General features: G+C 40.4%; 1 protein-coding gene across 1 annotated transcript; it reads left to right on the top strand.

The window, feature by feature from the left end:
* Nucleotides 1–2,131: 2,131 nt before the first annotated feature.
* SLC10A6 (solute carrier family 10 member 6) lies at nt 2,132–24,582 on the top strand. The gene is made up of 6 exons (XM_058546452.1): nt 2,132–2,508; nt 15,054–15,172; nt 17,071–17,159; nt 19,806–19,981; nt 22,817–22,974; nt 24,221–24,582. Exons 1-6 carry the CDS (start codon nt 2,132–2,134, stop codon nt 24,430–24,432), a joined length of 1,131 nt encoding a protein of 376 aa, XP_058402435.1. The 3' UTR covers nt 24,433–24,582.
* The last annotated feature ends 3,284 nt before the right edge of the window (nt 24,583–27,866 follow it).

The following is a 27,866-nucleotide window of genomic DNA, read 5'->3' as shown; positions in this document are numbered from 1 at the left end:
CTTACACACAACATGGCCATGCCCAAGCTTGGCCTCTCAAGTTTACTTCTCTTCAGGTTACATCCACATACTCAGTCATTGTGTCCTATATCGCCCTGTGACAACCATGCCAAGGTGACTGGATCCAGAGGAACTTGTCACCAATGCAGTTACCCCTTTCTTTCATGGTGGGTTATTGGACCTTGGTATCTTTTTCTGCCAGTGGATGTCAGTTGGAACCATCCTAATTCATTTGAGAAATTCTGATAACAATGACTTTCAGAAGGGTAGTGGCCAAGGTGATCTTCCCCTCTAGGAGGCTCCTTAAGTCCACTGTGCAAATTTAGCCCCCTCCTCCCAGCTGTCAGTGCTGAGTACCAAGCAAATCACAAAAGCTCCTATCATATCTCCTCTATCAGGAATGGGGTGTTTATTAAAATTAAAGTTACGTAACTAAGAGGGGCCATTCAAGTGACTCTTCAGGAAGAAAGAAGGTGTGCCAAGGAACTTTTTAACATTATCCAGACAGAAATATCTGATACTTTCTCCTACTAAGTAAATAAAAAAAAAAAATTTCTGCGTCATCAGACACAGCCACATATGCATAAAGCACCTAGCATGCCCTCATCACCCAGTAGGTGCTAAAAGAAAATGTTAGTTCTTCTCCTCCTCCCTTCCTCCTCAGCTCGACCACAACTCTGCATCATTTAAGCTGAGAACATGTAGCTTTCCAGAGGCCTAACCCATTCCTAAGCATCCAGTTCTCTGCTTGGCTCTGTGTAAACACACTACAGACAGTTCTGGGTTGCCTCCGGACAGGCTTGCCAAGCTTGGTGTAAACACTGGCTTATTCTGCAGCATAAAACCACAGTTGGTGGCAGCAAGTCCTCATGCTGACCTATGATGACCTCCAGCAGGATTCTACCTTCAGAGCTGCTTTTAGGGTGTGTTTCCTAAGGCAGTTTATACTTTCTTCAAATAGATTTTATTTTACATTTGGATTTGACTTGTATTTATACAGTGAACATGTCCAGAGCATTTTGTCATGGAAAAAAATTTGCTACTCTGAAAATAAACAACATATAGCTAGGATCCTTATTAAGATAGGTAGAGGTGTTTATAAAGCGTGCCTTGTCACCAACCCTTGTCCCACCGACTTTCTACTCTCTGTGAGAAAGGGTGTGTCATCTGCTCTTTTGGAGGTTTAGTTTCACAGAACCATATTTTCCGAGTCTGGTTTTGCTAACGGTGCCTGGTTAGGGTGAACAGAGGGGCCCCCGGGCCACTGCGTTCGGGGGCTGACCTCAGACCCTGCCTCCAGACTCCAGACAAGCTCTTTCCTACATTCCCTTGCACAATTCAACATGAGGCCCCGGGGTGTGGCATCTCAAAGCTAACTCTATTCTCTGAAAGAAAGTGACAGCTCCCTTGAATTATTTTGGGTATAGAAATGAGTTTCCACATGTTTCATGAGACATAATCAGGTGCTTAATACCATATTATTCTTACAAATGTATAATTATTGGCTTTAGACACAAATTCGAATAGAAATAGAAAGAAGAAAAGCAGACTAATAATTCCAAAAATCTCTTGAAATTATCCTTAGTCCCTCCCAATATTTCCTTAACTGGCCTTCTTTTGCTTTGATATTTTCAACAAAAATGTTTTGCTAATGCTTTGAGATGTGGCTTTGGCTTAGCTGCCTTTGTTTTTTCCGGAGTTAGCCTTTCTTTCTACAAACATTGCATCCTGGCTCTTTGAAATCCCCACTGAATTTGGAGAAATTATGTGTTGGCATCCACCCTACTTTCCTGGAACACAATGTGATGCTGACGACATAGCCCAGTCACTCCACTTGACAATAAGTTTGCTTGTCTCATTTCACTTGGATATTCAGTGGTGAGTAAGAACAGAAGTGGAGAGCCTTACTTACCACAGTTTATTATATGTTTCATGCCAATGATAATTACTTTTGTAATGCCTCTCATGAATTAATTGATCAGATTAGGATGAATCTCCTGTCTGGCCAATAGCTATTGGAATGATTCTCCACATGTGACTTGGTTGCATTATTACAAAACGTGGCAGGATAGACCTGCCCTGCCATCGCAGCAGATATTCATTTGTAATGCTGCCTTAAGGAGATGAGGAGATGAGAGCAAATTGTTCCAGCAGTTCAGCATGCCCTGCCAACAGTTCGGAAGAGGAGTTGCCAGTGGGGCTGGAGGCACATGGGAACCTGGAACTTGTTTTCACAGTGGTGTCAGCCGTGATGATGGGCCTGCTTATGTTCTCCTTGGGATGCTCTGTGGAGATCCGGAATCTATGGCTGCACATCAGGAGACCCTGGGGCATTGCTGTGGGACTGCTCTGCCAGTTTGGGCTCATGCCTCTTCTAGCCTATCTCCTGGTCATCAGCTTCTCTCTGAAGCCAGTTCAAGCTATTGCTGTTCTCATCATGGGGTGCTGCCCAGGGGGAACCATCTCTAACATTTTCACCTTCTGGGTTGATGGAGACATGGATCTCAGGTAAGTTACACTAGGGAAGCTCAGCAATCCTCCCCTGGTAGTGCTTGGCCTGGGGGGATAACTGACAATTTCATGTTAAAAACTACCAGTCTTTAGGTAGAGATTCTAGAGGGAATCATTTTACAGAGACTTGTTCAGCCTGGAAGGATTTTCCTTTCTGAGATTAAAATTTACTTTGCTGGGATGGTCCTCTGTTTTACTGACAACTCTTTTCCGAGTAGGGGGGCTTGATTCATAGGTGATGAGGCAGGTCTCTTCCTCCCCCAGTGGCCCTACCTAGGCATGAACTCATTCTCACCCACACTGGCAGCTAGAACAAAGTCCCGGCTTCATAATCTCCCAGGACATAGGCTGAGAATCCCAGGAAGCTAATGATAGTGGTTTGGTAGCTGGCGTAGGGTGGTGGTGGTGGTGGCATAGCCAGAATGAGGTCCTTGTACCTCTAATCGGCATGTGTTCCTGAGCACGTACTTTATGAAATCAATACTTTGGGGGACTGGATAAAGGAGCTCACGGGGTATGTGATAGATATATCCTGTTTTAAGTGCTGGTGGTGGGCTATTGAGTTGACTTGGGGAGCAACATAAAGACTTTTATGACTAAAAATGTTCTTTCTTGCTACTTTGCAGATGCTTAACATTCATCGCTAGAATCTCATTCCTTTCATTTAAGCCAGTGACCTTATTCCAATTATGGTGTAGCTAAATACCCCTGGGAGACATTAGGCTTTATCATTCATTTACAATTTAATGAGGATGAATTAATCACATGTTTTTTGGAGTACATGTTTTGATGGGGAAAAAAAGAGCATTTGAGGAAAGAGTAGAGGAGTCACATTGGAAAAATGAAAGAGCTAAAAACAGTGGTTTTTCTAGAGTCTTTGCTTACTTATGAACAAATTGTTTCACCTCCTGCCCAGGGACAGAACTACTTAAAAATTGAAATCTTTGTTCATGTGTATGTCGTTTAGTTGAAATTTATTAGACGACGAGTGAATGGATCAGAGGTGCTGACTGTGCTGGGAGTGAACACGTGAGTCAGCTGCAGGTATGGGTTTCTAGTTTCCCGAATGTGCTGAATGTTTAGCATATGGAACATATTTCCCCTATAAATTTTAATGGTTTCATGCCATGCAGACCAATCATTAATTTTCATATGGCAATGTTTTTAGCTACCCGCTTATCAGAGATTTGAAAGGAATCACTTGATGCATTGCTAAATCGAAAAAGCAGTAATATGCATTGCTAATTCAAATTCAGTAAAGTTAATCATTAACATAATAATCGAGAAATGATAAGTATTCTTTACATAAAGTCCATATAACAGTGATAAATTCCAGGACCTGAAAGTTTTTGGAAAGAAAAAGAAAACATGTTTATTCAGTGCCCTGCTAGGTTGGGGTAGGTGCTTGCATGCATTCCTTTTCTCTTCTTTCCTGGATCTCATAATAACCTTGTAAATGACCTTTTATTATTCTGAATTTTACAGCTGAGAAAATTGTGACTCAGATTGGCTAAATAGGTTGCCAAATGCTACAAACAAGTATGGCAGAACTCAGATTTGAATTCACATCTGTTTCTCATCAGTCTGCAATATGGGCACTTTCTTCCATGCCGTCTATTAACACGACCAGAACTTCTGTTCTGAGTAGGAGCATAAATCTTTAAACAGTGTTCTCAAACACTGCTGTTCTGGGAAACAGAACACATTACCTTCGTCTCTTATTAGCTAACCTTGTCATAAAAACACCAATTAATAGGAAATCCTATAAAAGATGAAGCTCATTTTACTTTAGTTAGCTTTTAACTTTGGTCAAATTACTTAACCTATAAGCCTCATCTCCTCATTTGTAAAATGGGGTTAAAATTGCCTATTCCTCCCAAGACTATATTTTAAGGAGGAAATATATATGCAGGATGCAAGGCACATAGTAGGTATGCAATAAATACTAGCTACATTCTCTTTTTTCTTTTACAATTTTGATTTGAGTCTCAGAAACAAAACAAAAAAACAAGGAAAAAAGTAAACTGTAAGAAATGAAATTTTAAAATGGCGATGAAGTATTAGATTTTCGAAAGCTTATAGATACAAGAGTAACAAAATCTTAATTCTCAATAAAAATTGCAAATAGGAGAAAATCCAGTATTCTTGAGTGAAACAATATCCAAGTTCATTACATTTATTCCGATTTAACTTTTCAGCAAAATTCAGTAGATAGTCATTATAGGAATTCTGGTTTTCATGCTGGGTAAAATCCAAGAGGATTCAGTACAACATCTCCATGTTACAAGTGAGGAAATGGGTATTGAGCTCTCTGCAGATGACCCCAAACAGGCTTCTCATGCCTTAACTCTGTGCTTCATTCAATCTACATGCAGTTCTCCACGTATTCACCCCAAAGAGGGCATTTCAGAATCAACCTGTTGAGCCGGTTTCTGCATTCTGAGTATCTGATGATGACACCAATCATTCACTAATGAGTCACCTGGGCTCATCATCTTAGCTTTCCCTGTGACTCCCTCATTCTTCACCTTGGTCACTCAATCCACTGTCTAGTCCTATAGCCCATCCTCTTGCATGTCACCAATAGCTGTTGCGTCCTAGCTATCCCTACTGCCATGACCTCAGGTCAGGCCCTCACAATGTCTTTCTTGGCCAATTGCCGTATCTTCACAGTGTTCTCTCCACCTTCAATCTCTCCTTCGTAGTTTTGTAGTATGTGGATAAGGCACATGTTGGGGGACTGATTAAACATAGACTGGTCTTGGATGGCCTCAGTGGAGAAAACTGGGCTCTCCTCCATGTGGTCTCTCATTCTCCAGCAGGCTAGCCTAGACCTAATCTCATGTCAGTGGCAGGGTTCTGAAAAAGAGGAAGCATACAAGGTCTCTTGAGGCCTAGGCTTGAAACTAGTTGGTCATCACTTCCACCATATTTCGTTGGCCAATGCAAATTGCAAGTCCAGCCCAGATTCAAGGAGTGGAGAAGTAGATTCTGCCTCTTGATGGGGTGAGCTGCAAAGTCATGTTGCAGAGGGCGTGGATAAGAGAGGTGTGAAGAATTGGGGACATTTTTGCAATCTATTGTCCTAAGGATGGACAGAATTCTGCCTTTGAGAGCAGGACATGAAAACTAAGATCTGGCAGTGCAGTGTAGTAGTTAGGTGCATGACTCTGTTGCCAGTAAGTAGATCTGTCACTTACTAACTGGGTCATTTGGCAGATTATGTAAATTCTGTATGCTTCAGTTTCCTACTTCTAAAATAGGGAGAAATAAAACCTACCTCATGGGTTGTTGCGAGGATTGAATGAGTCAATGTATATAAAGCGCTTAGAATCTCACCTGGCACAAAATGCCGTATGAATTATTATCATCATATGCAGCAGGCAGAAGAGCGCTGTGTCAGGGGTCTGTATTTTACTCTCTGCTCAAGGAGCTGTGTGCCTTTGAGCAATTTGCCTCGGACCTGTTTCCCCATTTGTAAAATCAATGAGTTAGACTGAGGTCCTTTTTTCTATTTTGGTAAAATATACATGACATAAAATTTACCATTTTAGCCATTTCTAAGTATACAGTTTAGTGGCATTAAATACATTCACATTGTTGTGCAATCATCACCACCATCCATCTCTAGAACTTTTTCATCTTCCTGAACTGAAACTCTGTATCTACTAACCAAAATCTCCTCCTTCCCTCCGGGCCCTGGCAACCACCATTCTGCTTGCCGTCTTTATGAATTTGATTACTCTAGGTACCTCACATAAGTGAAATCGTAAAATATTTGTCCTTTTGTGTCTGGCTTATTTCACTCAGCATCATGTCTTCAAAGTGCATCCTTGTTGTAGCATGTGTCAAAATTTCCTTTCTTTTTAAGGCTGAATAATACTCCATTGTATGTATATGTCACATTTTTTTTATCCATTCGTCTGTTGATGGACACTGGGGTTGTTTCCACCTTTTGGCCATTGTGAATAATGCTGCTATGAAGACGGATGTGCAAATATCTTTTGGAGTCCCTGCTTCCAATTCTTTTAGGTATAAACCAGAAATAGATCTGAGGTCCTTTTAAGTATTTTGTGACAATAGGAAAAGAAAAGCAAATTATAACATCTAAGTGTCCCCCTCTCCCCACCCCAGATTTTAATGTTTTTCCTAAAACTGTTCAACAGAGATGCCTCTCCTCTCTGTCCCCCTAGTGCCAAATATGTTATGCTTTCTTGTCATCTATTGGAGGGCACTGCAATAGCTGGGCTATGTATCTGCCTCACCCACTAGGTCTGTAAGCTCCTTGAAGTCTTGTTCATCTTTGCATGCTCAGTGCCAGCCTCATGGTGGTGGGCACCCGATAAACATTAAGTGATTGACTGAAGGGAAGTTTCTGATTGTCTGTGTGTGTTACAAAAACTACTCTTCAAATGCAATCAGTTTGTTGGTGCAACTCAGAGCAGCTCTCACTGTCTTTAGTCTGACAACTTTTGATATACAAGGTCCATTCTTCCCTGAGGATGTATTTGTGTTCTCAGCTACAGAGAAAGGATTCTGACTGCCGGTGGTGGTGGAGTCTGAGGAGTTCAGTGGCCAGTTTTGAACTTTGAACTTTAAAGCAGCTCTTGGTCCTTCAGCAGAGACCCCAGAAATAGGACTTCAGATTCTTCAGGTCTGTCTGACATGGCCTGGTGGAGAACTGAAGATCATCTTAAGAGACAGAACTTAGAATCCATGGGACTTTGTGTAAGTTTCTATAGCTCTCTGTAACTTAGTTTCCTTGTCTATAAAATGGAAATAATACCTACTCATAGGGTCATTGTACAGATGAAAAGAGAAATGTCTCTGAAAACATGAGGTATAATACTTAGGAGGTAGTGCTCAGTAAATGCTAGTTATTGTTGTTGAGGGGCAGCAGACAGGAGTAACATTTATACTTGGAGATGGAAAACCTGGCCTTGGACTCTTTTCTAGGGCCAAGTCTGTTGACCTGATCTTGTAGCATTCTCCAGGGTCCACCTGGCTAGCCAGATAATTCTTTATTTATTTTCAGTGGGGAAGCAAGTATATACTTTCATAGTTTTGAGTGTCAGAGTTTCTGATTTTATTGGTTTGAAACTAAAACAACATTTGAGTAATTTAAACCCCAATTGCAAAATGGTATACTTATTGACACTATGTTTTAATATAATGTGTATACATGTAATTCCCCTATTTTAAAAGAGGTTCAGGATTTACCTGTTTGTCCAGACTTGCTGAATCTGTCTCATTCTTCTCTGTAATAGTTTGGGGATGGTGATGCCATTCATCTTAGTGCAAGTGGAATCTTGTTATATTGAAGTAAGATTTTGCCAACAATTTTCCTATATGTGAGCAGCCAAGAAACCCAGTCAGGCACATCCTCTGTTTATGCTACATTGGAATTTCATGGCAGTAAAACAAAAGGTGCAACTTTCCACTGCACTCGCACACGTTCACTGTGTGCTTTTCCAGATTTATTGGTATTTATGGCAGTTGGCAGAGCACAAGGATCTCTACTGCCATTCTGGACCATTAACGTGAGCATCATGGGTTAGAACAATTGTATAAAGGATGGAAGCAGTAACATATGTAATCAAGGATATAGAATCAGTCTGATAGAAATCTCACACTTTGCTTCCCACAGTCGTGAATCTTACCTTTCTGCTGTTTGAGCCAAAGCCATCCAGGGGGAAAATGCCATGCTAGTTCTCCAGAAGTTCAAGTGATGTAATATGGAATTCCTTTCAGGACTTGGCAATATGAAGAGCCAAAGAACGTAACACTATCACAGACTAAGAATTTGGAAAAGTGTCCTAGACACACTCCTCATGGATACAGAGGTTTAAGAGCTGTGGCCAACTGCCTTTCTTCCTTTATCTGCTCTCTAGTGAGGAGAAGTCTTTGCTCAAAGTAAGCATTCTTAATAGGATAAATTAATTTCAAATTTCATATGGAATAAAATATATACAAGAACTGCTAAGAAAAGCCTGGAAAGAAAAACTTATGTAGGAGTATCTGCTCTATCATATATGAAAACAGACAATGAAAACACTGTAATTAAAAGTCTGGTATTTGCTTAGGAAAAAAGAATACTTTGAATACAGTTGGACATTTAACATATAATGAAGTTGGCACTTCAATTTAGTGGAAAATTTTTATTCAGTAAATAATGTTGACACACTTGCCTCTCAACATAGGAGACAATAGATTAGTTTCATACCTTGCACCATATAAAATATGTTTTAGATGAGTTAAAAGTATAAATATAAAATATCGCCCTATAAAAAAGTAAAAAGTAGGGGCCGGCCCGGTGGCGCAAGCGGTTAAGTGCGCGCGCTCCGCTGCGGCGGCCCGGGGTTCGCTGGTTCGGATCCCGGGCGCGCACCGACGCACTGCTTGGTAAGCCATGCTGTGGCGGCGTCCCATATAAAGTGGAGGAAGATAGGCACCGACGTTAGCCCAGGGCCGTCTTCCTCAGCGAAAAAAAGAGGAGGATTGGCGGATGTTAGCTCAGGGCTGATCGCCTCACCAAAAAAAAAAAAAAAAAAAGTAAAAAGTAGGGGCAATATTGGAATAACCTCACGATAGGGAGAAATCTTTAACAAGACAAGAAACTCAGAAGCCATAAAAAAATGGACAGATTTGACTGTCTCAGTGTTAGTTATTTATTATGGCAAAAGCCATAAGCATAGTCAAAAATATACAATAAGCCTGGCAAAGATATTTGTATTACACGTGATGATATGTACTCTGACTTTAAAAGAGCGCCTACAAGTTGAGAAAAGAAAAGTCAGACAAGCCAGTCTGTTTAGAGAGGACATCCTAGAGGCCAATAAACGTGAAAGAAAGCACAGCCTTGTAGAGAGTCGGGTCTACAACAGAATAACAGTCAGGCGCATTTCCAATGTTCTCGTGAGGAAAGGGATTGATCACACCCAGTGTAGGCAAGATTGTTGAAATGCAGCCATCTTTTTGGAAAATAATCTGGTAGTATCTTTTAAAATTAAAAACACAGACTTTTGACATAGCAATTCCACTTTGGGGAATCTATCCTATAGAAATAAAAGAATTATTTCAATTGAAATATGTATAAGAATGTTTATTATAACATTGTTTATAATGGAAAAGAACTCAAAGCAATTTATCATTAACAAAGTAATTGAAGAAATTATGGCCTATTTAGATTATGGTGTACTCTGCAATTCTTTAAAAAAATGAGTTTAAGTTACATGTCTTGTCCTGAGGATGATATTAAGTGGAGGAAAAAAAACAACAAACAGGTGGAAATGTAAACTGGTGCAGCCACTATGGAAAACAGTATGGAGGTTCCTCAAAGAATTAAAACTAGAAATACCATGTGATTTAGCTATTTCACTTCTGGGTATTTATCCGAAGAAAATGAAAACACTAATTCGAAAAGATATATGCACTCCTTTGTTCATTGCAGCATTATTCACAATAGCCAAGACTTGGAAACAACCAAGTAGATGGAAACAACTTGGTAGATGAATGGATAAAGAAGATGTGGTATATATATACAAGGGAATACTACTCAGCCATAAAAAGATGAAATCTTGCCATTTGTGATGATATGGATGGACCTTGAGGGTATTATGCTAAGCAAAATAAGTCAGATGGAGAAAGATAGTTACCATGTGACTTCACTCATATGTGGAAGATAAAACAACAACAACAACAAACAAACACATAGATACAGAGAACAGATTGGTGGTTACCAGAGGGGAAGGAGGGTGGGGGAGAGCAAAAGGGGTAAAGGGGGTCATTTGTACGGTGCTGAATGGTAACTAGACTTTAGGTGGTGAACACAATGCAGTCTATGTAGAAGTCGAAATATAATGACGTGCACCTGAAATTTATATAATGTTATAAGCCAATGTTACCTCAATAAAAAATAAAATAAAATAAAAAAACAAGTTGAAAAGTAAGGCGCATTGTGTGATTGCTTTAAAAAGAAAAAACCAAGAATAAACCTCTATTGATTGAATAAGCAAGTATGAAACAGGATTGCTTAATAGAAAAAAAAAGAAGGGATGTGCACAAATACTTGTGAATTACCTAAGTCTGGGTTTCTGAAGGGGGCATCAATCAGCTAAATATTTGTTCTTAAAATGTTACATTTGTAGCTGGAAGAGCATGATTTTAGCCATGTTTTACTAGAAAGTCGCTGTTCCTTTGGATTGCTATTGGAGGTGTCTGTCATTTGAAGTCAGTGTAAAGAGGTCATTTCCCTAAGATTTTCAAGGTTCACCCTCAGACACATGACATATGAGTAAGGCAGAGAGCACATTTTTCTAGCACCAGTGTACTGGCACATTGGCTCATTCTTTGATTCATACAGTTATTCAATAAGTATTTAATGAGCTCCTCCAATGTGCTGGAGCATGAGGCTGTGCCAGGTCCTAGGGAGGGGGAGGTAAATAAGGGCCTTGCCCTAACAGCTGACAGTCTGCCAAACAGGGACAAGCTCTCACGTAAGGTACAGTGTGTGTGCAGCAGTAAGGTGATGCCAATAAAAGTGTGCCCAGAGGGCGACGGGAGCCGTTCCCCAGGGATGAACACTCGGAGGGCAGAGCGGTGGTACACAGCAGTGTTGAGGAAGGACAAGCCCAAGGCCAGCCAGCGCGGGGCGGGAGATGCTGTGGATCCCCCAGGCCAGCACATTCATAATACCAGATTTGGGCCCAAGCTCATCAAGATAAATATGATAGAGAAAACCTCAGTTAACCAGATTGGTAGCAATGCTGTACAGTCCCTCATAAAGATGGACATATATTTGTTTATTTTTTATTGTAGAAAATTTCAAATACATGTAAAAGTAGACAGAATAGTATAGTGAATGCCTAGGATACTTCATGCAGCTTCAGCGATTATCAACACATGATCTATTTCATTTTGTCTCTACTCTCCCAATGGATTATTTTGAGGCAAACTCTAGGCATTATTTTATCTGTAAGTATTTCAGGATTTGTTTGTGATAGATTGCAAAGTACAGCCACAAATTCCTTCCATTCTTGAATGTACCTTTCTTTCCAATGTGGTAAGGTATTCCCCCCCATCCAGAGGGGGGGAATATTTCCCTACCACTTGAATCTGGGCTGGGCTGGGCTGGTGACTTGCTTTGACCAATAGAATGTGGCAGAAGTGACACCATGTGATTTCCAAATTGAAGCTTCAAGGGGCCTTGCCCTTTCTGCTTCCACTCCTCTGGAATGCTGCTGCCCAGACACTGCCAGGTGACAGGATGCATTGAATACATATCTAATAACCTCGGTGCATGTCTTTTCCTAGTTTTGACAGTGCACCTTTGGGTTAGATGCCCAGAAGTGGGATTGCTGGGTCAAAGGGTAAATGCATGTGTAATCTTGCTAGACCTTGCCAAACTGCCTCTGGGAGGGTGCCATTTTGCATTTTCACCAGCGATGAGTGAGAGTGCAGAAGAACTTTTTTTTTTGGCAGGAAAAAATTTGTCCTGAGCTAATATCTGTTGCCAGTCTTCCTCTTTTTTTTTTCCCTCCCCAAAGCTCCAGTGCGTGGTTCTATATTCTAGTTGTAAGTGCTTCTAGTTCTTTTATGTGAGCTGCCGCCACAGCATGGCAACTGACAGATGAGTGGTGTGGTTCTGTGACTGGGAAGTGAACCCAGGCCACCGAAGCAGTGAGAGTGCCAAACTTTAACCACTGGGCCCATCAGGGCTGGCTCCAGAAGGACTATTTTTTAATATCATTGAAGTAAAATGGTTGCTGCTTTGGCGAGAGTATAAACATTCTTCTGATAGAAAATGTCAAAGTAATCACAGACAGATGGTTTTATGGGCAGGGTAATTAGATGGAAACGCTGATGATGCATATTATGAGGAAGAACAATGGGTGACTTGGAGGACGCTTGTTATCTCTGCAGTAGACTGTAGCCCCATGAAGGGTCTCTACCTCTCAGTCTCTCAGCCATTTGTGCCATGGATATGGTTTGGGCATATATTATGAGCAAAGCAGTCTGATGTGAGAACTTAAACAATGAGTATTAAAAAGTTCCCAGACTCTCTGGGCCTAGTGTTGAGGTGAATAAACTCTTGCTATACCCCTGGGTTGTGTTGTGATGTTCCATTTGCCTTACCTCATCCGGTAGAGCAGCATTAATTGAGTCTATAAACAATTTGTACGTGCTTAAACAGATCGTATAATTTTTTCCAGCAATTTAAAGATAAAATATCTTGTTGGCCTGAAGGATATCTCATCTCCTTTTACCTTCTTTCCCCTAAGTGTACTGTTTCATTCTTTCTCTGGTTTTGTTACCCACATAGGGACAAAAGACAGCCTGAGCTTGGGAGTTTGGGGTGGAAGTGGGAGATGGAAAGGATAGATTTGGGGTGGAGGTACAAAACACTGGGGGACGGTGGGTCGGTACTGAATCAGCTTCTTGGGTTCTCATCCTCTCTGATCTCTTACTGGCATTTTCTTTTCTTAGCTTTCATGAAATGTAGCCTCCTGGCTCTCCACCCACTTCTCTGTCTGCTCTTGCCCTGCATGCATTGTGGCCCTTCCAAGGCCCTGCTCCCCAGTCCCTGGTCTCTCAGTACACATGCTTTTTTCCCTTGCACCAAAGTTTTGTATTTTAATGTGTAATTAAGTGCTTTTCTCCAATTAAGAAATGTAAAGACTTACAAAATAAGACCTTATATATTTGTAAAAAATAAAAACAAAATATTACAAATTTGTGAGCAATGACATTTCATACAATGCAATGAAAGCACAGTAACCAAGATACACAGGCTTTGAAGGTTCTAAACTGAAGGACTTTTTTCCTCCTAGATATTATGTACTTGCAAATCCTTAGGATCCATGGCACAAAATCTGTTGGCCTTTTTATTTAGAGATAATCTCAATAATGACAAAGATAAACCAACCAGTTATCTATTAGAAACCATTCCAGCTTTGTTCAACAAGACCCAGACTCCATTCTGATATTCTCATTTCTTTTCCTGGTAAAGCTGTGTTGCACAGCTGTTGGCCAGACTGTTTGGATTTGATTCATTCAGCTCACTTGCCTACATTCTACTCTCATGAAAGCCAGATCTGTGTCTCGTGATAACAGCAGCTGTGGTCCTGAGTCTTCATTGCCTACCCAGGATATTTCCAGCGGATGTCTCATTATCACCTTTAACTTAACATGTCCCCTCGGATTGATGCTAAGTGACCTAGTTCTTCAATCACAGCATCATTTTGAAGTCTAGAAATCTACTTTTTACTCTAACTCATCTCTCTACTTCATTTCCTATTTCTAATCATGAATCACACAATATCAGAGTTGGAAGAGAACTTTCAATGTAGTCTAGCATCCTATATCAAGTCTTTTTTGTTATGGTTCTGTACCTTCTCTGGCTCTGCCCAGTTTGCTCTGTCTGTGGATCAGCGTGTGGGGTCTCTTCTCTAGCCAATGGGAACCTTATAACATGTGGTATTTCGGTGACTTCCTCCTGACAGATATCTAATAACACTTCCTACTAGGCAAACAGTCAGCTTTGAGGCAAACCAAAGACATCACAAGAAAAGAAAACTCAGACTAATATTCCTTATGAATATATATGCAAAAATCTTTAACAAAAATTTTTATATTGATAGCAGGAGTGTAAAATGGTGCAGCCACTTTGGAAAATAGTTTGGCGTTTCCTCAAAAAACTAAACATAGAGTTACCATATGATCCAGCAATTCCACTCCTGGTGTATACCCAAGAGAATTGAACACATATGTCTGCACAAAAAATTGTACATAAATATTCATAGCAGTATTATTCATAATGGCCAAAAAGTGGAAACACCTCAAATATCCATCAATTAATGAATGGAAAGAAATAATGTGACATATCCATGCGATGGAATATTATTCAGTCATAAAAAGGAATGAAGTACTGATACATGCTAAAACATGGATGAACCTTGAAAACATTATGCTAAGTGGAAGAAGCCAGACACACAAAAAAGCCACATACTGTATGATTGTATTGATATGAAATATCCAGAATAGGCAATCCTATAAAGACAGAAAGTAGATTACTGGTTGCCAGGGGCTGGGGGAAGAAGGGAATGGGGAGTGACTTCTAATGGGGTGGAGTTTCTTTTTGGGGTCATGAAAATATTCTGGCACTAGATGGTGCTGTTGTTACGCAATCTTGTGAACACACTAAAAAACACTTTAAAATAATGAATTTTGTGGTCTATGAATTATATCTCAATAAAAAAGAACTGTGTATGGAATAAAAAAAGAACCCTTATAGTGACTAGCAGAAAGTTTCGGACAAATGGGTGCTCAAATAAATATGAGTTAAGGGGTGGATGGCAAGAACTGCTGGAAATCTTTTTCTAGACCTCAGATACAGCCATCATTTGTTGAAATAAGACAGGAGCTTCAAGTAACTTACCCCATGTAATCTCCAAGAAGTTGTGTCCCAGAAGTTGCTCTCCGTTAGGAGTAAATTCTTCCTTTCAAACTCTCCCTCTTAAGCATCACTTTAATTTTACTTTCAGCATCAGTATGACAGCCTGTTCCACAGTGGCTGCCCTCGGGATGATGCCGCTCTGCCTTTATCTCTACACCTCGTCCTGGAATCTTGAGCAGAATCTCACCATTCCGTATCAGAACATAGGTCTGTATTGTGCTCGTGAAATGGAATAGTAACAGTGATGGTGATGGTAACAATAACAGCTATTGTTTACTATGTGTCTCCTTTATGCAGGGGTTTTTATATATTATCTAATTTAATTCTCTAAATAACCCTAAGGTGTAGACTCTATTACTAGTTTCATTTCCTAGTTTTTCAGGATTAGAGAGGTTAAGTAACTTGACCCAGGTAATGCCACTGGTAAGTGCGGAACTGGAATTCTCACTCGGAAATCTGACTGCAAAGTCCAAGCTCTTTACCCCTACAAGAGTTCACTTTTGAAAATAAAGCCCGAAAACTTGCTTATTTAAAGAAAAAAAAAACAACCCTTATACAATTCACTATAAAGCAATTGGCCTCGTTATGACCCAAAGGTTAACTGGATCCCAGTGGCTCCGGTGAGACCTTAGTTCCCATAACCCACCTTTCATGTTGCCTGTAAGCCTTGACTTCTTTACTGATCCACATAAATGATTCCCATTGATATTGAAGCGTATCCGTGTGTCACAACCACATCCACATCTTTCATTATCTCCTTTCCTAATGTTATTTCTCATTAAACTGCCCTTTTTCTAGAGAGCTCTGTGGACTTACTAGGCTAGGAAGAAAAACTTGGTGAAATGATCTGCCTGTTCTAGTTTGGTCAGAGTCTGTAGAGAATTGGTAGAAACATGATTCTTAAAACTCTGAAGTGTCAATCTGGGGAATCAAACCAGGCCCTGGAGGCCTTACAACCCGTGGCCCATAGTTCAAAACCACGAATAGAGCCGTCTCCTGATAACAGTTGGAGCCCATTGAATTTGTAAAATTTGAGTGAAATCTTGATTTAGAAATCATGATTTTGTAAGCAAATTTTTCTGATCAGTAGGTTATTTAATATATTCTGTTTTGATAATATATTCTGTTTTGATAATATATTCTGAAAGGCTCTTGTGAACAATTAAACCCCAAAATGTTATCAGCAACACATATAACTTTGGAGCCAGTATTGCAGGCATTTGGCCAGATTTGAAAAGTGGCATTGGAAAATGTCAGTGTATGGATGCTACCAGTGAGTTGACCTCTGCTCTCTTGAGCCTGCCTTCAACGCCTTTATTCACTTGTGTTAATTAAAGGCATTTTTTTCTACCTACCTTTGGGTTATCTGGCTACACTTGGAGAATATGAGAAATTGCTTTGGTATGTGTAACAAATGCTATTTTTATGTCTGTAATAGGTATTCTTTACCTTGTGAAGCAAATGACCATTGGCTTCAAACAGGGAAAAAATAGCTGTGACTATAGAGTGGTGACCCCAACCGTAGAAATCAAAGAATTTCACAGACATAGAAGGGTCCTCCTGTTCTATAATCTGTACATTTCCCATTGTGTCTGAAATACCATGTGACTGCCAGGGGGATTCAGAGAAAATGATGGACCAGGTTGGTAGCATTCAGTGGTATCATATGCCCTTCCATGACTCTCTTCCAAAGATTATTTTTCTTAATTTTTGGAGGTGGATGCAGAAATAAAGTGCAGCTTTAATTAAAGCTTTTATCTAATTGAAATAGAAATTGTTGGGGGCGGCCTAGTGGCATAGTGGTTAAGTTCATGTGCTTCGCTATGGCGGCCCAGGGTTTGCAGGTTCGAATCCTGGGCATGGACCAAGGCATCATTCATCAAGCCATGCTGTGGCGGCATCCCACATACGAAATGGAGGAAGATGGGCACAGTTATTAGCTCAGAGCCAATATTCCTCAGCAAAAAAAAGAGGAAGATTGGCAATAGATGTTAGCTCAGGGCCAGTATTCCTCACACACACACACACAAAGAAATAGAAATTGTTGAGGACTGGGCAGTTAGGGTGAGAGGGAATACTGTCTGACAGATTTTTCTTCTCTTCAGGAATTACCCTTGTGTGCCTGACCATTCCTGTGGCCTTTGGTGTCTGTGTGAATTATAGGTGGCCAAAACAGTCCAAAGTCATCCTAAAGGTAAGCAGCTCCACGTGGCAGGTAGCACATTCTTAGACTCAGAGACTTGACAGACAGACGTAGGCAATGACTGGAACAAAGGGGCCAGTTGCACACAGCCCCACAGGCAGCAGTTTTCCTTACGTGTCCTGCGTTTCTGGATTTAACCTCCATATTTCCTTCCTTTCTAAGCCTTGCTCCGTCGCTCCCATTGGTCCATACACTGAGGCTTATCACACCCTGGAAAGTATGGGACTCTTGCTTTAGATACAGAGAAGCCAAAGCCTGTGTGTGGCCCGAGAGAGCCCATTCGTTCACAAGGCTTCAAATAGGTCGCTCTCAAGGTGAAAGGTGTGTGTGAAATGGAGTTTCAGGATTTAGGCGTATGGCTGGTTTCATGGAAAAGTAGGATGAAGAGCTGTCTTCCAGAAGCATTCCTAGGGGAGCTTCTAAAATTGTAGTTTGTACACACGAGCAAGGGCTGCGGACCACATGAATAACTGTCCAAATGAATATTTGAACAGAACAGCACTGAGGAGTCTGGCCATGGAATGACAGCAACTAGAACCTCCTACCTCCTCTCGCCTTTCCAGGGTTGTCTTTTTTCTGCTGGAGACACAAGCACACGTCCTTGTTGAATGGCTTTTAAAAATATCTGGCTGGAGAGGAGGCATTCTCAACAATGATGTCAGTCTCCTAGGGGGTTTTCTATTTTTCCAATTATGTGTTTTTTAAGAACATCTAAGATTGTATTTTGTACTGCTTCATGAAGACTTTAAAAATGTTTTAGTTATATTTTACATTTATGAAGAAATAAACATTTGGGGCTAATTGGAGGTTCAGCAAATACATCTCAGTTATTTTAGTTAGGGGTTTGTGGTTTGGTTCAGTTAAGCTCTCAGTGTTTGGCTCTACCTGACAGAACACCTCCACTCCATTTGCCTGCACAAATGGATGCTGCTTTCCTAGTTTGGCACAAGACTGAACAACTCGCACCATTCCCCCCATGAGGGGAAGAGTGAGAGAAGAGGGACTGACAAGCAGACAGATCAGCTGGGCACAGAGAGCTGGAGGAGGGCTCACATGTGCATTTGGATTGTGTTTGGGTAGCTTTAACATCAATAGTGCCCACTTGATTCCACTGTCTTTTCCAGTTATACTCACGGAATAAAGTCCCTTCTTTTCCACATTCATTATTTATTATTTTGGTAGGAGAAAATTTCCAACGTGGCAGTGTACAATTAAAATTTTGTTTTCAAAACAAGAGGAGAGAGGATGATCATGGGAACCTCTTACTTTTCAAGTACCCTATCTTTGATTACTTTTCTTAAAAGGCCATCTAACAACAACAAAAAAATCATGATTTCAGTGTTTCCAGATTCTCTATTAGTCTATCAGTGTCAATGGAGAAACTAGATAAATTTTCTGCATGTCATTTTTATTATTGGTAGAGAGCAGATTTAAAACTCCTTTCCTTTGGCTATTCCATAGGATTTGCAACTGAAAATATTTAACAATATGCATAAATATTCTAGAGCACCTTAGTAAATAAGTAGGATAATTTAATCATTATTTTGGTATGTTTTAATTCTTTGTTCTTAGTCATCTTTTAGTTTTAGATCTGATACATTTTCTGAACAAATTGCTTTCGGTGAATTTTACACTTGGACATCACTTTTTGGTAGAAAGATCAAGAGGGATTTTTACAATCAGAGGCCTTCTTTGTGTGTTCCAGCATCTTCCTGTCAGGCAGGGGCCCAGTCTGTCCCTGTATTTGAGCAGTAAAAATGACCCCCAGAGCACATTTATGGTGCGTTGGGTTGTTTTTGTTTTGTTTTGGTTCCCCATGACCACCTTCCTCCACACCTTGAATCATTTCAAATCAAGGTTGATGCTGTAACTAGGTGCATGGTTTGCTGTCTACATGGTGTGAGTGGGAGCTTGCCAAGATCCTGAGTTTCCCCAAATATTCTGCGTCTCACTTCCTCCCTATCTGATCTAAAACTCAAACCATTGGAAATTTTTTTTGTTGATTTTTTGTTTCTGTTAAACAACAAAAGTAACAGACAGTATTCATTTGGGAGAAGAAAGAGGTATCTGTCAGTAGTTCTCATATTACATTAATATTAGCTCAAATTGTCTAATGAAGACTGGGTATATTTCATTTGGAGGAGAGAAGGGCAGGGATCAAAGCAGTAAGAAGCTGTTGGTGGTTGAAAGGGTGATGGGAAGAGAGTGGCGGATGGTCAGGCAGGGCAGATCTCAGACAAGAGGTTACCAGCGAGGGGTCTCAGAGGTGTGTGCGGGCGTGTTGGATGCTTATTGTCAGATTTCACTTATTTCACAAATTTATCCTATCCATGAAAAACTCCACTATCCAGTCCTTCTGGCCAAATCCTCTACTTGAAGGGAACAGATTCTGATCATAAAATAAGAAGACTTAGATTTGTGTTCAGACTCACCAGTTTCTGGCTTAGCCAAGTCACTTGACCACTTTGGACCTCAAGTTTCTTCTCTGTAAAATGAGGTTGGATTTGGTAGTCTCTAAGTCCTCTCTTTGTTCTGAAACTTCTAGGTTTCAAGCCTTTTAGATCACTGATGGACTTTGCATCACACAGCAAAAAGACCATGATGCTGACGTGCACTTATTTCATTGTTTTGCTTTAGATTGGGGCCATTCTTGGTGGGGTCCTCATTGTGGTGGTCGCAGTTGCTGGTGTGGTACTGGCGAAAGGAACTTCGAATTCAGACATCACTCTTCTGACCATCAGTTTCATCTTTCCTTTGATTGGCCATGTCACGGGCTTTCTGCTGGCGCTTCTTACCCACCAATCTTGGCAGAGGTACAGTTAAATTATCCATAAACTTTTTTGAGGAGGATAAAGTAAACACACTGCCACCGGCAGGCTTTGCTGCCTGGCTGTGTCAGGAGACGTTATGAGTTTTGACTTACAAGGTGGATGGAACAGGACAACTCATCATAAAGAGAGTGAGAAGACCACAGTACTTCTTTATGTAAATGAAAGCAAAGACCAAATTGATGGGAAGTTGTAGTTTGTGAAATTAGGATTGGCGTGCTGATCCACTTGTTGAAATCTGGACACATTTCTCATCTTAGTCTAGTAACTAAATAGGAGAGGTGAGATGGCTTCACTAAATATATAGATCATTCTAGGGCATGATCAAGATGCAAGAGATTAAGCATTTATCCATTGTTGGTGCCAAATTTTTTTAAAGCACTAGTTATAAGAGGCATGAGGAGAAAGGACAAACTTGAGAAATAAGATAGGAATTTATCTTAAATATTATCCTTACAAGTTGGGGCATACAATTTATAAATACTGTGAAATATTGAAGATGATAATACTTCATGTCGATATGCCTGTAGATGAGATGAGCATTATCATACAATGTTGGAGGGAACATTAATTGGCATAAACTCTCTGGAAGGCAATTTAGTCATATCAATAGCCTTATAAATATTCATAGCTGTTAACTCAGTGATTTTACTTCTAAAATTCTGTGTGAAGCTAGCACTATCAGATAAGCACATGAATATTGATGTACATGGATTTTTTTTTTTAAAGATTTATTTATTTATTTATTTATTTTTTCCCCCCAAAGCCCCAGTAGATAGTTGCGTGTCATAGCTGCACATCCTTCTAGTTGCTGTATGTGGGATGCGGCCTCAGCATGGCCAGAGAAGCAGCGCGTCGGTGCGAGCCCGGGATCCGAACCCGGGTCTCCAGCAGTGGAGCGCACTCACTTAACCACTAAGCCACGGGGCCGGCCCGATGTACATGGATTTTAATTGCAGTGTTGTTTATAAGTATAAAAAATAGAAACAACTTAAATATCTAACAACAGAGAGATTTAATTCATGATGTGTCTATGTGATAGAATATGATGTATCAACTTTAATGATTTTGGAAAATACTTGAGATAAATTTAAGTTAAAAAAGAATAGAAAATGGTATGCAATTTGATTTCTATTTTGTAGAAGAAAGCAAAAGAATTTTATCCATGGAAAAATGCTGGAAGAAATACACTTTATGCTAATAGTGTTTAACTTTGAGTAGTGGGATTAAGAGTAATTTTAGTTTCTTAATATTTTGTTGGTATATTTTCTAAGTTCTTCAGTGAGTATGTACTACTTTTAAAATTAGAGAATTATCAAAGAAAAGTAAACTATGTAGTTGAATTCTAAAGGTGGAGTTTGGGAAAATTTTAATTGGCTTTATGCTATTTCTAGTCCACTTGGGGAACATTTAGGACTGTACCAAGTACTGGGTAAGGCTCCACCAAGTGTATCTCATTTGCTTCTTACTACAAGACCCAGAGGTAGATACTATCAGTACCCTCATCTACAGATGAATAAACCCTTCAGAGAAGGTAACTTGACCAAGTCTATAGAGCCAGAACGTGGTGGTGTTAGGATTTGGACCTGGGTTTCTTTCCAAAGTCAGTAATTAGGAATACAGACTGTTGAGTGGTTGAAATATAATTGGATCTGGAGAGAGAGTATTCCAATGGCAAACTGTAGTCAACAATCTTGTTTTTTACCTGATGGCTTGAGAAAGATCAGGATTGAGGTATGGCATTTGCCTTGTGAATGGTCCAGGTGTGAGGTTCAGCTTTGTAGCTTAATCATATCAAGTTATTGACAGGGATCTGGAAGAAGTGAGGGTAGCCTGAAGCAAGCGTAGGAACCAATAGGGTAAGAAGCAATAAAATAAGAGCCACAGCACTTGCCCTGTATCAGTGACAATATTCTCACTCCCACATTACACACTCTTGTTACCTCTACATTCCAGTCCAGCTCGCGTAGAGATGCTGGTTTATCTGCTGAAACACCTCTTTGCTCTCTTCTTCCATTTATAAAAACCTGAAGACGCCCTTTATAAATTGGGGACAGATGAAACTGCTTAATCCAGACCCCAAGGTCCTGCCTATGTCTTCCTTTTTCTCCCTCCTGCTTTTTCTTTCTCAAGTGAGGTTTATTTCATTTTTCGCAATTAGAAAACCAATAAAATATAGAGAAATAGAAAGTAGAAAAAACATATTACTAAACTCTTTCACCCAAGAAATCATTTTGACATTTGGTTTTCATTTAGGGTTTTTATGTTGATTTTCAAGTGTTTAGTTTACACTGTTTCATGTCTCTGGCTCAACTTTCCATTCTCAACTTTCCATTCTCATCTCTTCCATTCTTCCATTCCACACAAATTGGCTTATAGCGTGTGCAATGCCTCCTGAATAGCCAAGCTCATACCTGTTAATTTCAGTCATTTTCCCCGCATTAAATTCCTCTTCCACTCTTTCCGTCCTTTAACTCTTCCTCTGTGAAGCCTTCTCCAACCACTTACACCTCTTTCTGAATTTCTGTGGCATCTCCCTGGCCCTCGATCGTACTTTGTGTTGTGTTGTTACCGAACCTTTCCTGCATGTGTATCTTGTCTTTTCACCCAGATTCCTAGGACAGGGTTGATAGGGCCTTCCTCCGAAGGGCCTCTCAGGAGACCACCTACAGGGTAGGCCCTCAGTAAATAATTACCGAATGAGTAAACGTTTTTAACGGCCTAAGCTCATAGCTTACATTCATTGCTGTACATAAGAGAAAATGTAAGAATAGTCCCTATTGCTAGTACGTAACTCTTAAAAAATTTTTTTATTGATAGGTGCAGGACTATTTCTTTAGAAACTGGAGCTCAGAATATTCAGATGTGCGTCACCATGCTCCAGCTATCTTTCACTGCCAAGGATTTGGTCCAGATGCTTAGCTTCCCATTGGCCTATGGACTCTTCCAACTGTTGGATGGATTTCTCATTGTTGCAGGTGGGTAGAGCCCCTATTGGGTAGACTTAATTGAAAATTGTCCACCTAACTCACCAACCCCTTTTTCAAACCGAACATACGTGTGCTGCCCTTGTGATACATTTTTAGCCTGCCATTTCAGAGGAAAATAAAGTGCATAAACAAGCTCCTTTGCCACAGTGGAGGTTTCACAGGAAAATATAAATAACCATGTGAAAGTGAGCTTATAGTTATAAACAAATATGCTTCACAAAAAACAATCACTATCAGAGCTTAGATTCCAGTACTTGGTAAGTCTCCATGAGCAATCAGTTATCTCAAAAATGATATTTGTTATGTTTCATCAAAAGCCTTGAGGTCATCCAAATGCCAAGTTATTTCACAGTGCTTCTGTGACTAAGAATTGTGCTGAATGGCTGTGAAATATTTTTCAACTGTGTTTGTATATATATGCTTACCTATTCATACAGCCAAATATATATCATTTTGGAGTCAGTCATTATGTAGGTTCACAGAAAGTAAATTAAAAAATAGATATATAGGTATGAATACACACATATATATATTTTAATCTTGGGCCATTGTAAATTTTTACTACTCTCAGGGAACAGGTTCTGAGTAAGGCTCAATGATTACTGATATACCTGACTTTATACTGATTACTGATTATTATGTGTATACTGATTGCTGACATAACAATCAGTATAAGTAATATGGGGGGTTTAATTTTCCCATAAGATAAGAGAAATTGTAGCAGAATAAAACTCCTGGTCTTAGATCCAAGTTTTAATTCCTTCTCATGGTGAGACTGTGAGGGACAGAACATGTCTGACTCACTCCCAGCTATCTCCAGCACCCAGGAACAGTAAACACTTTAGAAGGAGTTGTAGTAACTCCTAGTAAGAGTAACTTAACAGTAGTAATGACTGTACTGTTACTGTAGCAACGACTGATAGTAAGCGCTTTAGAAGGAGTCGCTGACTGACTGACTGATTGAATGAATGAATGAATGGATGGATGAGCCGTCAGCAATCTGACAAGTCTCAATCACAAACGGTCCATTCCAGACACAGATAGATAGCTGTTTTGATACACTGAATTATTTTGTTCCACAGTTTCCTCTCTTTTTCTCTCTTCTTTTTTCCTGTGTGTTTACACATATGTGACCTAAAGCAAACAAACCCCAAAGTACTGACAAGTATACACTGTCATCAAATCACAGTCTTTGCTAAAGTGAATTTTAATACTTGTGTGTTTTAACACCTAGCATATAAGATGTACAAGACGAGATTGAAGAGCAAAGACAGAAGAAAGAGTCCGGGTCGTGCACAAGTCTGCCATAAGAAGTCCACTTCTCCCAAAGAGACCAGCGCTTTCTTGGAGGTGAATGAAGAAGCCGCCGTGACTCCCGGGCCGTCAGGGCCGGTGGAGCTCCACACAGCTCTTGGGCCGACCGGCTGCCTCTCTTCATGTGCATAGTGGGGTGCTGGCCTGACTGGTCCCCGGCTTCCTCAGCGGCCGGTAAACACTGTGCAGAGCTGACGAGTGAACCTTGTTGGCAGGGCCTGTGGGAGTATTTGATTGTCAGATGTTAGAATATTTATATTTTTATGTGGATTGTGAATTGTCATAGGATCTCTTTTCCCAGATGTGTTCCGCCTATTTCAGGGAATGCTTTCGGGGTTTTACACAACATATTTACTAGCTGCTCTGTGTGTTCCTCTCTTCGCATGCGGTGAAGAGTCATGCCCTTTGTCAGGTGAAGTCGTCCTCACATTGTGGATTTTAATTTCTCACGAGATAGGACTCTTTTGTAGAGGAGATGTTACCCCACACTGCAGGGCAAGGACAGAGTCTGGACCCACTTGACTTCTTGACTTTGGGCAAGTCCTTTGGTGCATCGAGAAGGAAGCACACAGCTCTTATAAAAAATGGGCTCTTTTCTCAAATGATTGATTTTTTTAAGGGCTTGAAAATCTTTTTGGATTATAGATGTAATACAAGTTTAGCGAGAATTTAATGAACACTTGAGGTTAAAAAGTGAATGCCCCATATTTTTACTCCCCAGAGATAAGCACATGTATATTCTTCTGCTATGTGTTTATATGTTATATTGGTTTCTTTTTTTTAATTTTATTTATTTATTTTTTCCCCCAAAGCCCCAGTAGATAGTTGTATGTCATAGCTGCACATCCTTCCAGCTGCTGTACGTGGGACGCGCCCCCAGCATGGCCGGAGAAGCGGTGCGTCGGTGCGCGCCCGGGATCCGAACCCGGGCCGCCAGCAGCGGAGCGCACGCACTCAACCGCTAAGCCACGGGGCTGGCCCTGTTATATTGTTTTAAAAACACTGAGATCATTCCACATACGCTGTTTAGTAAGTCACTTAATGACATATTAGGGAGCATCTTTACGTGTCAGTCTGTGTTGACCTACCTCATTCTTAGAACAAGGGCTTTGTAGAAGTATTCCATTGCATGGAAGGACTGTAATTTATTTAACCATTCCTTATTCACGAACGATTAGATAGCTTTCAACTTATTGATATTACAATGCTGCTACAAACACCCATGCCCTTGTGCAAGTATTTCTGTAGGATCACTTCCTAGACTTGAATTGCCAGGCCAATTGCACATTAAAATGTTGGACAGATTGCTCTCAGTAATGTTGTATAGCAGTGCCCGAGAGGGCTGGCTTCCCAGTTGCACCAGGCTGAAAAATGATCAGTTCTGATTTGTGAAATATCTCATTTAAAATTGCATTTTTTTAAAAACTATGAGTAGGGGCCGGCCCAGCAGCATAGCAGTTAGGTTCGCGTGCTCCGCTTCAGTGGCCCAGGGTTTGCAGATTTGGATGCCAGGTGCGGACCCCATGCACCACTTGGCAAGCCATGCTATTGCAACGTCCCATATAAAGTAGAGGAAGATGGGCACGGTTGTTAGCCCAGGGCCAATCTTCCTCAGCAAAAAGAGGAGGATTGGCAACGAATGTTAGCTCAGGGCTAACAATCTTCCTCACACACACACACACAAAATTATGTGTGAAGTAGAGTATTTTTCATAATCACTTGCCTTTTCATATCCTTTGCCTGCCTTTCTATTGGTTTTTTCCCTTTTCGATTGATAAGTTTTAATACGTTATGGATAGTGACCCTTTGTCCTATGTTTTGTCAAGATTTGACCTACTCTTTTATCTTTTGTTTTTCTATAATGTCTTTTTTTTTTTAAAGATTTTATTTATTTATTTTTCCCCCCAAAGCCCCAGTAGATAGTTGTGTGTCATAGCTGCACATCCTTCTAGTTGCTGTATGTGGGACACAGCCTCAGCATGGCCGGAGAAGCAGCGCGTCGGTGCGAGCCCGGGATCCAAACCCGGGTCGCCAGCAGTGGAGCGCGCTCACTTAACCACTAAGCCACGGGGCCGGCCCTCTATAATGTCTTTTGCTGTACAGAAGTTTTATATTTTTTACATATTCAGCTTTATTAGTCCTTTTAAAAACGTTTTTTGACGTTGATATCTGTCAAATGTTAGAATATTTATGTTTTTGTGAGTTGTGAAAGGATCCCTTTTTGAGAATGTATTTGGCCCGTATTCAGAGAGTTCCTTGGGGGTTTACACAGCATATTTACTAGCTGCTGTGTGTACTGCCTGACAGTAGGTAAAACCCATCCTTCTCTATTCTTACATTACTAAAAAGATTTCCCATATATTTTTCTATTACTTGATGGACTAAATATCTACATGTTTATTCCATTTTGAATTTATTTTTCTGTATAATGTGTTAAGAATCTAATTTTTTATGGTTAATTGTCTCAACATCGTATATTGAATCAGTCATCTTTTCTCAAGTGATTTGAAAGGCCACCTTTATCACATAACTTCCGATATAATGTGTTTTTCTTGGGACTCTATTTGGTTTCATTTTTTGTTTATTCGTATTTGTAAGTTTTCAAATGTGTGAGGAAGTGTATCATCTGAGATTTGGTGCTTTACAATTTTATTTTGTAAGTATTCCCCAGAACTTGTGGGTTAATATCATGACGACTATTATCGTAGTTTTCCAACAATTATGAACGCCTTTGTGGTAGTACAGAAAGAGCCCCATTAGGGGTCACGAGTAAATTTATATGGAAAAGAACTATGCAGACTTGTGACATGATTGTTAATTCTCAACTGCTGCTTTATTTTTGGGGATTCCTATTTATTCACCTGGTAAGTGTGTATGGATTGAGAAGCTGGTCTGTGCCATGTGCAGACACACGGGACGTGCAGCAGTAACAAGGCAGGAACGGTTCCGCCCTCACAGTTCTAGTGGGGAATAGATCACTGCAATGAACACAGTAGAGTTGTGTGTTAACAGAGATTCCAGTTCTAAAATGAGCGTTACCACGAGTTTTAAAGAAACCACAAAAAATGAATTTCTAAATTGATTCTCTACATAGGCACCTAACAAAAAATGGTCAAATCCAATGCTCTGTTCTGAAAGCATTAACTAGGGGCCAGCCCGGTGGCGCAAGTGGTTAAGTGCGTGCGCTCCGCTGCGGCGGCCCGGGGTTCGCCAGTTCAGATCCTGCGCGCACCGACACACCGCTTGTCAGGCCATGCTGTGGCAGCGTCCCATGTAAAGTGGAGGAGGATGGGCACGGATGTTAGTCCAGGGCCAGTCCTCCTCAGCAAAAAAAGAGGAGGATTGGCAGATGTTAGCACAGGGCTGATCTCCTCACACACACACAAAAAATAAATAAATAAATAAAAAGAAAGCATTAACTGCATGGTCAGTATTTATCACAGTCAGGACAAGTCTGGGAACAGGGCTACCAAGAGCCATCCTTTAAGCCAGAAACCATACAAATTCAAGGTAAGAGTTTGAAAGTAGTCATGTCAGAGGACTGACATCTCCAGAGACAGTTCCTA

This window comes from Diceros bicornis, chromosome 8 (assembly GCF_020826845.1).
Source record: "Diceros bicornis minor isolate mBicDic1 chromosome 8, mDicBic1.mat.cur, whole genome shotgun sequence".
NCBI lineage: Eukaryota > Metazoa > Chordata > Mammalia > Perissodactyla > Rhinocerotidae > Diceros > Diceros bicornis.
Note: the sequence above shows the minus strand (reverse complement) of the source record. Positions and strands in the feature narration are given on the sequence as shown.